Consider the following 12,073-nt stretch of genomic DNA (forward strand, 5'->3'; position numbering starts at 1 on the left):
TGGCCAGCACAGCGTTAGAACTCAGGCACTCCAGTGCCCAGATTCAAATTACGAGACCATCTCCTTTTGAAAACAGCAAATCCCCAGACATCTCTAGCACTCCCTGATATTATATAACACGGTCACTGGGGTCAAATAAGTTGACTCTTTCTACACATCTTTTCCACTGAGAAGCCCTTTTCCCCCTTGTAAACAATTATTGATCAGGACTTTACAAAGCAAAAGAAGATGTGGGATTTTATGTGCCAGCGACGGTTCTCTGCTGAGTTTTCATCTTGTGAATGTTGTCAAATGATTTAGAGATGATAGTGAGAAGCCATATGCATCCTTAACATTATTTTTCATAGTCTCAGATCTAATTATGACAACCTGCAACTCAGTGAGACCAACTCTACATAAAATATGAAAAAGAACTGGGGATGTGGCTCAGTGGTTAAGCAACCCTGGTTCAATCCCTGGCATCCCGCCCCTGCCCCCCAAAATGGACCAAGGTCGTTGACTTTCACAGCTTTGGCACTGCCATCACCACTCTGTAATAGGAAGGAGAGCTTGGGTTTCACTTACACTTACTTTGTGTTGGGCATAATGCATCATAAATTTGTATCTTGTTTAGAATAAAAATAATAATAACTTGCAGAGCTTGGTTCAAACTAGTTCAAAGCCTGTATGTTAATAAGATTTGTTTACATACTTAAGGTATGTGAGGTAATCACTATCTTTTGCAGTTTTTTATGCTTTAAAATTGACAAATGTATATCTTTATCATGTACAACGTGATGTTTTGAAATACATATACATTGTGGAATGGCTAAGGGGAGCTACTTCACATGCACTAACTTTCATACTTATCATTTTTAATGGTGAGAACATACAAAATCTATTTTTTAGTGATTTTCACACATGCAAAGCATTGTTATTAACTATAGTCAATCTGTTACAGATCTCTAAATCTTATTCTTCCTGTCTAACTTTGTATATTTTGATCAATATCTTCCCAATCCTCCCCCACCTCCCAGTCTCTGGTAACCACTATTCTACTTTCTGCTTTGGAATTTGCCTTTTTTAGATCCCACATATAAGTGAGATCATGTGGTATTTGTCTTTCTGTGACTTATTTCACTTAATGTAATGTCTTTGAAAACAAAGTACATGTCTTTGCCTACTGCATTATTTATGGCACTGCAATAACATGACATATTACAGAACATACACACTATATATGTATGTGTGTATTATATTAAATGTGTGTGTCATACACATGTACTTGTGCATGTGTGTGTGTATATATGTGTACATATATAATATACATTTTGGTTAATAAATAATTTGGAGCATCTTTGAATTTTTATGTCCTAAATAATTTCAGATTAGGAGGGTAGCAATATACATAGAAGAAATGTGATTTGGAACTACAATTCGAATATTAATTTTGATAAAAATTTTGTTGTCAGTGTTGGCAAAAGTGCAAGCTCTATGCCATGAGACTCATCTTGTTGTTTCCAGGCTGTTCAGTCCCTATGTGCTGATTTTTCAATAACCTGCATCAGAAAGATGTTACCTAGGGATATTTGCTGCACAATTATACAGTCATTTCCTGTCTTTTGCACTGTCATTCTATTGCCCAGAAATGTGTTCAGTAAGTACTTAAAATGATTGAACCGTATTCTATAGGAGGCACTCAGCTTCAGTGTGCAGCTTCAAATTTTTTTTTAACCCGAAATGGATGTACTCTTTGGCTTTGGTCCACAGGAGAGCTAAATAACACCCAACTCAGAGTTCAGATCTGCTCTTCTCCATCCGGCTCTCTGGATGACACTGAGCAAGATTCACAGTGACTGCAGCAGCCACAGACGGCTCGGCAGCCTGAGAAGACGGCGTCCGGGCTCCACCACGTCAGGCCACAGGGCTGAACTGGCACCACTGTTGAATGTTTGGCTTCTCTTGGGCTGACTGGGAGGAGCAGCTGTTACCCTCTCCCAGATAAAGTGACACACACACTCTAGGAGAAACAGAGTGTGTAATTAATCCCTAATTAGATAGGGATTAATTACTTTTTTCCATCTAGTCCTCTTCAAAATAAAAACATTGCTAGAAAAGTCTAAAATGTGGTGAGAAAAAAATTGATCTGTTCTGAATATGGCAATTGCCTTAGTTTCTTAATTTTCATTTTCCTCCTGCTTCATAGATGCCAAAATAACCACTCTGAAAACTTATCGTATGTGCAGTTAATTCATATCTTTATATCAAAACATTTCATGAATATATTTGCCCCAAAGTGCACAAGAGAAAATGTCAAGGTTTAAGTATATTAGTTTAATATATGAAGTATCATATAGCAGACTTTCAACCTAATTATTATATTTTATTTATTTAGAGAAATATTTGTAGACAACAATGCATTTTAACCACAAATAAGAAAGCAATAACGAAATTGTACAATCCTGTGCTCAAAACATTACAGTTCAAATTAAATACATGAAATTTAATTTCTACAAAAATATGTCCTCTAGGAAATATGAAACTATAGCCCTAATTATACAGCTTTTTTCATACTTATTTATCTTTCAAAGATAAGCTAAATTCAATTTGAAAATTTTACAAATCAATGAGGTTTTACTACTGAAAGAATATAGTCAACTAATAGTAAAAATAAACATAAGAAAATGCATTTTCAAAATCGAAGAATAATAAATTTTAAAGATTACTAAGATTGCACAACCAATTTGGAAATTCAAAACTATCATTTTACCATGAGGTCACTGATTATTTTTGTCTGGGTCTTATATAACATTCATGCATTAGAGAATGTGCTTGACCCTGAGGAGACACCAGGAAACACAATAGCCATTGAGGACCCCCTCTCAGAGTTTCCAGTCGATGGGAAGACAGGCAAGAACAGAGGCTCCTACAGTATGGACTGAGAAGTTCTGGGTCAGGGCCTCCTCTCCTCCAGGAGGCAACATCTCAGCTGAGATCTGTAGGGTGAGGGTGAGTCAGTCAGGTGAAGAGGGTCAAAAGGAAGTGGAGAGAGGGTTCCAGGTGGAGGGAGAAGGAAATGCCAAGACCTCTAGGTGCAAGACAGCATAGTCCATTCTATAGCAGTGATTCCCAAACAGAGTTCCTCAGATACTTGCTGGTCCACAGGGAGATCTTCACCCATCAACAGGGAAATGAGGACAGTGCAATAAGTTCTTTCAAAGCTAAAGTCACTCAATTTTCATGACCGAATTTATGATCATCTTATTTTCTGTCATTCAAAAATATGATCTCTCATTATGAAATGGTGGAGATAGTAAACAGCATATTTTTAAAAAAAATAGATGACCCTATTTTTAAAATTAATGAAACAAAAACTATTCGCATATGAAACCCTAAAGTCTGGGAATCACTGTTCAATGAATAAACTTCTAGAAAGCATATAATATGGTTAAAGGGGAGAGAGGAAAGGGAGACATTAAGAGAGAAGGTTAAAGAGGAAGGCAGGAGGAATTTGATAGTGAAGGGCCACATAAGAACTTTGGACTTTTATTCTACAAGCAATGGGAATGGTTTTAAGCAAGGGAGTGAAACTACTAGCATTTATAAAATATCATTCTGGGATGCTGTGTGCAGAATGTGTGTGGGATAGGGGAAGACAGCCAGCAGGCAAGCCAGAGAAGCAGTACTGAATTATCCTAGGAAAAGGACCAAAGCCAGGCTTAGCACCAAGCTGGTGGAACTGAATAAAAGAAAGATCACTTCAAGCAATACACTTTTTAGGATGTGGTGATCAGTTATACTGGGTGAGGAAATTAGATGGTCAAGCCTGATGTCTAGTCTTTTTGCTTTGGAAACTAAATTGATCATTGTGCCAACAAACTACAGAATATAAGAGAAAGTCATGAGTTCAATTGGGGACATGTTGAATTTGAGGTATCTTTAGGCTCAAATGTTCATTGGGCTAGTTGCCTACACAGGTCTCAAGCACAGGAGAGAAAGTTTTTTTTCGGATATAAGAGCTGTGGTTTCCAAAAAAATCATTGGAGTCATACAAGCGGATGACATTTCCTAGAGAAAATATTACTAAAGGATTGGCAGGAGATGAGTGACATAGGAAGAAGCAGAGATAGACCATCCAGAGAGATAGGAGGAGAGCTAAGAGAACAAGATATGCATATATTGAAAACCAAGGAGGAGATAGAACTTCAAGAAGAGAGCAGGCAACAGGGTTAGGTGCCACAGGAAGCAATTGGAAGAGGAACTGAAGGGTGCTCATTGTCGTTAGCAACACGGAGATTGTTAGGGACCTCAAGAAGAGCAGGAGAGGAGACAGCAGATGTCAGTTTATAGTGTGGGAATCTGCAGGCAGGCAGGAATCCTTTAATACAGAGGTGCTCTCACAGAAGAGAAATGGGCCAGCAGCAGGTAGGAGGTATGGGTTTGAGAAAGTGGTTTTTTGCTTTTTAAACACAGAACCTTGATAGTGAGTATTGTAGCAGTCAATTGATAGGAAAAATTTAAAGACTTGTTGCAAGTGAAAATAATCTTAGAAATTCAAATACAGAATATTGACTCTCTCAAAATAAGGAAAATTCTTTGATGATGTACAATATGGTGTTCCCACAGGGACACAATACACCTATAAAATTGTCAGTGGATTTAAATACACTTAAAGATGTAAAATGATTCCAATAAATTCTCTGAGGGAATCACATTTTTGAACATTTAAAAATCACATTTAAAAATATTATTTTTAAGTTATGGTAATTTTAGCTCCTGTCCATAGAGATCATACTCTTTAAATAATATGTATCTTTGAATAGCTGGTGGTAGAGGAAGCTTTTCCATGGAGGCTGGCTGGCAGAGGCGCTGGAGTCCCATAAGTCTTCTGATTTTTAACCGGCACAAATGCTTTAACGAACAAGGATTCTCTAAAATGAATGGGAAACGAGCAAAAATTTAAAACAATGTTAGTGGATTGACCTATAAAATACAGATTTTATTTTTCAGAATAACATGAATAGTATCATTCTGAAAAAGGGGTTTGTAAACTTAGCAACTGGCGATTTTAATTGAAATTCACATTGAAATTAAGTATTCTAGACTACTTACATTCTATTTTATTCTATAACGTAAGCTCCAAGAAGACAGAGATTTAATCTGCCTCTGTGCCAGGAATGGAGTCTAACTCATAATAGATGTTTAACTGGAATTTATCAAATAAACAAATGAACTTGATTTAAGAAAGCAAATGCTTACATCTGTTTACTTTTCTAGAACTGAATATTATAGAGGTATTTTTCTTTACTTCCTTCCTCCCTCTTCCAATCTTTCTGATGAATAATTATCCAGGAAACATCAACACGAATTATTGCATAATTCTTCATTATTCCAGGTGAGGTTTGTTTCCAGGATCTGATACCTAAATACTTTATATTTTCATGAAAAAGATACTAACATTGTTCATCTATCTTGTATAAGCCTTTATTTTCAATTCTTGCTTTAATCTAAGTTATTATGACAATATTGATATATAATATCAACAACATGAACTAGTAAAGGGGCCACAAAGCACACAGGCAGAGGTGTGGCTTTTAGACTTAGCTGGCTTGGCTTAAAAATGAAATGCATATAACAATGGGACCTACCTTCTAAAGTAGTTTAAAGATTTAATAATTTAGTTCATGTAAAGTATAAAGTAAGTGCTTGGTACATTGTAACTGTTCAATAAATGTTAACGATTATTTAATTCAATAATAAAAGTGATTACATTTTTCTCTCATTTTAAATTATGACTATTCAGATAATCTCTTTTAAAAATCAACACATTTTCCAAAAATTACTGAGACAAACTTGTTGTTACCAAAATAGGCAGAAAAAAAATTCACATTTTTACAAAAACTACAATTTTATTTTATTGTTTTCCCTGACAAACTACCTTACATATACCTGGAGGAATCCTGACATCCAGTGGTTGACTGTGCTCATAGCAATCAACTGACAGGCTGCAGTAATACATGATAGAAACAAACAAACCAACAAAATTCCTGGCCTTATTCTTACTTAGATTGTCTTTTTTAAAGGCATCAGAATTGGGGGTTATTTTGAAATAAAAACATAGAACATAGAAGCAAAATCCATGCTGTCTACAAAAGAAGGTATAGTGGTATTGTAGAAAGAGCCTGTGTATTGAAGTAAGACAGGAGTTCAGATCTTTGCATTGTTATTTTCTATGTCTATAATTTTGAGCAATTAATTTATTTAAGCCTAAGTTTCTCCCCTTTTCCAGTCTCTAAACTGTTTCAACCTTTTTATTGTGAAATAAAATACCTATAAAGAAACTACACACATGTATAGTTTCACGAGTTATCATAAGTGACTATTAGGCAAACACTTTTAATCACCTCCCAGGCAAGAAATAGAACTTTGCCAGCCACCCCAGAATTTCCTCTGTGGTCCTTCCCATCTTAATTCCTTTCTTCCCCCATGAGTAATTGCTACTTCTATGTGTACAGCAATCACTTCCTTCAGAGTTTCATCAGCTAAGTGTACTATCCCTCTACTAAATGTACTAAAGATAGGAACAATACCTTTTAAAAAAACATTTGATTTGTTCTGTAAGTCTCTTTAGTCTGTGACTCTGCATTCCCTTTTTGTTAACCCTATTAGTTAACCGTGGAAGACCCCAATGCTCTGTGTTTTTCTACTGCCCAAGTTTTACTGATGGCATGTGATAGTACATGTAACCCCAGGTCCTATTGTCTTGTCTATTTTTTGATTAGACACAGGTTTGATCTCTTTAGCAGAACTGTATTCAGGATATAATGTGACATGAACAGCAGTTAATACTCAATGACCACATCCATTAGTTTACTGGGAACCACAGAAGGGTGATATTTATTTGTATAATTTCCTTTTCATTGATTATTTGAAATACTTTTATAAAGGGAAATTTTTGCTCACTTATTCTGGTTATAGGGAAACAAATTATATAAGTAAGGTAGAATGGTTTAAATCTTTTCTTTTATTAATTTTAAAGATAACAAGTTGATTATCATTCTTTGGAGCTGACCAGTTTTAAAATATCATACAGTTAAGATTGGGTATGTTTTCTACTCATAGTAACTATCTCCTTTCAGGTCTGAATGGTCCCATTGTGACCAGGGGAAGCTTTAAGTAGGCTCCTGAATTCTTTTGGCATGGTTTGTGTATCTTTGAGGGGTTCGTTGTCATTGATGTGACCAGGTGGATGTTCCAGGTTCATCTTGTACATTTCCTTCCCCAGATCTGGAGTCACCCATTTCTCCAAGAAATCACACAATTTCTTTACTCTTTTTTTGGAATGGCATTCAAGATAACTCGTCCAGTTTTACAGACATTCTTGCTCTGTTAGTAATTTCTTTGTTACCAGATCCAAAAATCTGGTAGTTTGCTCCCTGAGGGCTCCTCATCCTGTTTGCCACGCATTTTATGTGAACTGTCTCTTGTCCCTGTCCTGCTTGATTTTGACTTTACTTCTAATGTGGGCTTCCATCCAGGAAGGGAGCTCTGAGGGTTCAGTTTCAAGAATCCATAGGACCTAGGCTGTTTTGTGATTCCCTTCAGACTTAGCTTTTAATTTATAAAAATAAGCATGATTATTCTTTATAATGTCTCATGACATATTTTGCATATACATTTCAGATACTTTCCATAAACTTATCATGTAATAAAGATATCATAAAATAGCTAAATTTATTCAATAGTTTTAATATTATAGACACTGGTTAAACACCTTACATGCATTCTCTCCCCCTTTCTCTGCTTTTGGTGATGGGATCAAACGCAGGGTTTAGTGCACACTAGGCAAGTCTCTACCACTGAACCCATCCCGCAATGCCATGCGTTATCTCTTTATATCCCCACAACAGTTTTTTGATGCAAATATTATCTTACCCCATTTTTCAATGGGAAAACTAGGCATAAAAAGTGTAAGTAATTTCCTCAAAGTCACAAAGTACTATGGCTATCTTGAGAATTTTCTAGGAAACAAAATAGAATAAATTGTTGTTTGTTTCCATGAAGCTATCAGCCCTGAATCACATCTGAACTGAATAATCCTTCATCCCTCCTCTTAGGTATAGCCTGAAGTCTACCCCATCCTGTCTGTCTGACCTCAGCGAATAACTTTTAGGGTCACACAACTACATCATTCATTAGACTAAGAGTCCTGTTTTATTTTCCACACAATCTCTTCTGTTATAGAACTCATTCCAGGAGAAGGCTGATTTAGGTACATCAAGAGTACCAGATTATTTAAAATGTCATGCAATGTTCTATGGTACTTTTTTAAGCTCCATGAAATTGATATTCAAGTAGGTTTTGAGAGTTTATTTTCTCAAACTCTTATTTCGAAGGAGAAAACCTCTCCAATCTATGATGTTTTCCTAGTTTTTATTAGTATATGGTATAAACTGTACTTTTTTTCTGTATTGGGTATTGAACCTAGATGTGCTCTATTACTGAGCTACATTTCCAGTCCCTCCTCTTTTTTTTTTCTTTGAGATAGGGTCTCCCTAAGTTGTCCAGATTGACCTCGTGATCCTCCTACCTCAGCCTCTTAAGTAGCTAGGATTGTAGGAGTTCACTGCCACACTGCATGATTATAAACTTTGGCCTAGAGACTACAAAATGGCCTACCTCTAACCCAAACCTTTGATACTAGGTCTTTGTCAGTAAAGACCTAAGAGAAAGCCTGTCAAAAAATAATTCTAATTCCTTCCATTTCTTCACTTACTGTGTAATTATTTACTAAGTGTTAACTACTCATTAGGCATATGCTAAGTGTTGAGAACACAAAAAAGAAACAAGGCAGATCCCTGTCCACGTGGAGACTGCAGTCTATGTATTAAATATTATAGAAGTTAATTTTCAAAAAATGAGATCTAGTCAGAATGTAATATTATTCATTGTTCAACTAAAGAGTTGGAAATATTAAAACTCCAAATTTGTAACTCACAACAAAGGAAGTATTAAGGATGATTAAAATATATCGTAGGTAATTCTGAATAAAGAAACACTTAAAGGTATCAAAGACATTAAAAAACTTTCCTCACACACATTTTTAATAAAAAAATAATTATAGATGAATTTTTTTTTTTTTACCTAGTATTTGGCGGATTTCTGGCCATTCTCTCTGTACTTCTAATGCAGCCTTCAGTTTAGCACACAGAGGAACATAATCCATGTAATCTATCAATACACGAATAATGCTGCCTACTAGATGTTTCATCCAAGGAACTGTAATAAACTCACAGAACTGAGAGAATTGATATAATTTAATTTAGCAGTACTTTTCATATACCATATACATAAACATTATACATAAACAATTTTGTTATGGAAAATTACTCTTTGTCTTTCTATAAAAAAAGAAAACATCACTCCTTGCAATGAACAAAGACAAAAAACTGCTTGTTTTGTGAACCAATGGTCTTTAAGATGTATGCATCATTTGGACATGATTCTAGTCAACACAGCATAGAGAAGAATCATGCTTTTATCCATTCAGCCCTAATATTCTACCAAATAAGCAAAAGTAATTAATTGAACATATTTTACTTTCTTTACATTCTTGTTCCAATTCAAGAAAAAGAAACAACATTTTCTTGGCTAAATTTATGTTTATATCCCTATGTCATTGCAAATAAAAAAAATCAAGGATAAGAAATACATATAAATAGGATTGATTTTTTTTCTTGTAATGCTCTTAAACAAGTGAAAGTTTGAGTTAGGCCACAGAAAACACGTTCTTTCTTAGTAGTATAGGGAACATCCTCCAGGATAGACCCTATGGTAGGCCACAAAACAAGCCTTAAAAATTTGAGATCAAAATCATCTTTCTGGCCATGATGGTCTAAAACTAGACATCAACATCTGGAAGAAATTCAGAAACTTTAGCAAATAAGTGGAAGTTAAACAGCATGTTCCTGAGTAGCATTGGATTGTGAGGAAATCGAAAAGGAAAAATTAAAATGAAATATTAAAAATTGAAAATATTTATTGAGACTACTGTAAGAGGATGATAGCCCCATATGAAAAGGAAGAAGATGCAACTCACCGGGTTATCTTTTATTACACACGATGTCCATCCTGGCAGTACTTCTTCCTCTATTTCTGACCACACAAATGAATTCCCAAAGATGTCACCATGCATGCAGTCAAAGCACATCTCCACCTGATAGCCATTGTTCAGCAATAGCCTCAGCATGACCTCGTCATTTAGGGCATACTGAATGGCACTGGGGAAACGGGTGTCATTCACATGCATAAAGTAACAATTGACATTAGCTCCGTGAGAGAGAAGCAGTCGGACAAGCTCGTGATTATTGGCCCTCACTGCCACAAGCAGACAGTTGAGGGGATCTAGGTTTGGGTCTGCACCTGCAGCCAGAAGGACTTCTGTGCAATGGATATCATTATTAGAGACAGCAAAATAGAGCGCAGTCTTCCTGTCGTCGTCATAGTTCTGGGAAATGTGGTCAGCAAGAAGGGCGTTGACATCGAAACCATTTTCAATGAGTAGTTCCAGGCACTGTGTATTCTGTCCATCTGCTGCTGAGTGAATGGGAGTTAGCCCACTTTTCCGAATTGCATTTTTGGATGTTACTGGGATAAGATATTTCAGTGCACTAAAACAAACAACCACCAAATACCCTATGACATTAAGAAAATCAAGAAATTGAATACATCACCTTCCTTACTAGACAAGTGCATACAGTTCATTTGGTTTCCCTTACTTTCTCTAGGTTGCCTTACATTGAAATGTTTAGCCTTTGTTCATCAAACTACTAGTATTGGTGTCATTTAGTTCAACTTTGATTTATCTTCCTTCTCTCAATATTTCTGGGGAACATCCTAGATCTTATTTTTCTTATATTTGGTCCTAGATGTGATTCCTCAGAACTCCTCCCCACTCTCCTATTCTTTTCTAAGCAATATAAGTTTTTGTAAGCAACCAATGCTAATTTAATAGAAAATATATAAAAAAGTAAGCCCTTCTGATGACACAGACGAACACTTCATAATCTTGACCATTAGACTCATGGAGTCACTGGAAGTGAAAGCTGACAGTCACCTTGGACATTACTTAGTATAGTCCCTTTTCTTAACAGAAGGACAGTATGAAGTCTCCAGAGGGAAAATGACTTGTCCAAGGTCACACAGTTACATGTAAAGAAAGGACTAGACATTTGACCTTTTGAATTCTCATGAATTATTTCTCTCTCACTCATTTCTAGGCAATCTTCTTTAATATTAGCTATATAATTCTCCTTCTGAATTATTGGTAAAAAAAAATAACTTTATCATTTCATCAAATTTATACCAGTCCAATTGAAATCACTGACCACAGCTTATGTTTCTAAGGACATGTGATAAATAGTTGTGAATTTCACACTTGACTAACCATTTAGACATGCAAGAGAGTTACAAGCAAGGATAACTTGATCTCTTGTGCCTAATTCAGAGCTACCATGTGTGAATTTATGAACACTGGGAGTAAATCCAGGTAAACTTTAACAACATGTCACTTAGCGTCGATGATGCGTCATTGGTCCCTTAACTTAGCCACTGTGGCCACTGAAAATGATAAAACCTAAAACGATAAAGTTTAAAATGTTTTGTTTTATTAGAAAATCTTTGGGTCACAAGTTTTATAAACTACATTTAATTGCTTAAAACCATCTTTTCATGGTAGTGATTCTACAATTCTACTGGTATGTTGTTTTTAACACATTTTGTGGTTTCAAAATGTATTCAACCATTTGTATGGAAAAAAAATCTAAAACCAATACTTTTCTACTCTAGAATACATTTATTGTTATCCTATAATATCCTGAAGATACTGGAAAATAATTGAATAACACGTTGTATTGTTACAAATTCTAATCCTTTGTCAAAAGCAAAGTTTTAGAAACTCCATGGCCTTTAGTTAAATGCTTTTTTTAAAAAAGCAGAAAAGCACTCGGGTAACTTGTGCAGAATTCTCAACTATAATTTAATTCCTCCTAAAAAAGAGTGAAAGAGTATTTCTTTTTGCTATTATAGTAGTGTA

At 35.4% G+C, this 12,073-nt stretch overlaps 1 protein-coding gene across 5 annotated transcripts in view; it reads right to left on the reverse strand.

Annotated features, from left to right (window-relative positions):
* Positions 1 to 2,357: 2,357 nt before the first annotated feature.
* Asb15 (ankyrin repeat and SOCS box containing 15) overlaps positions 2,358 to 12,073 on the reverse strand; it is a 33,433-nt gene continuing 23,717 nt past the window's right edge. For 2 of the 5 annotated variants that reach the window (XM_047562867.1, XM_047562866.1), the window contains 3 exons: positions 10,079 to 10,649; positions 9,124 to 9,277; positions 2,363 to 4,910 (listed from right to left, as the gene is read on the reverse strand). In XM_047562867.1, coding sequence (XP_047418823.1) covers positions 4,738 to 4,910; positions 9,124 to 9,277; positions 10,079 to 10,649 — 898 coding nt within the window. In that variant the 3' untranslated portion in view covers positions 2,363 to 4,737. Of the gene's footprint in view, positions 4,911 to 9,123; positions 9,278 to 10,078; positions 10,675 to 12,073 lie in introns of all 5 variants that reach the window. The other 3 variants (XM_047562869.1, XR_007109990.1, XR_007109991.1) reach the window with 3 other exon arrangements.

Source organism: Sciurus carolinensis, chromosome 8 (genome assembly GCF_902686445.1).
Source record: "Sciurus carolinensis chromosome 8, mSciCar1.2, whole genome shotgun sequence".
In the NCBI taxonomy this organism is placed as follows: Eukaryota; Metazoa; Chordata; class Mammalia; order Rodentia; family Sciuridae; genus Sciurus; species Sciurus carolinensis.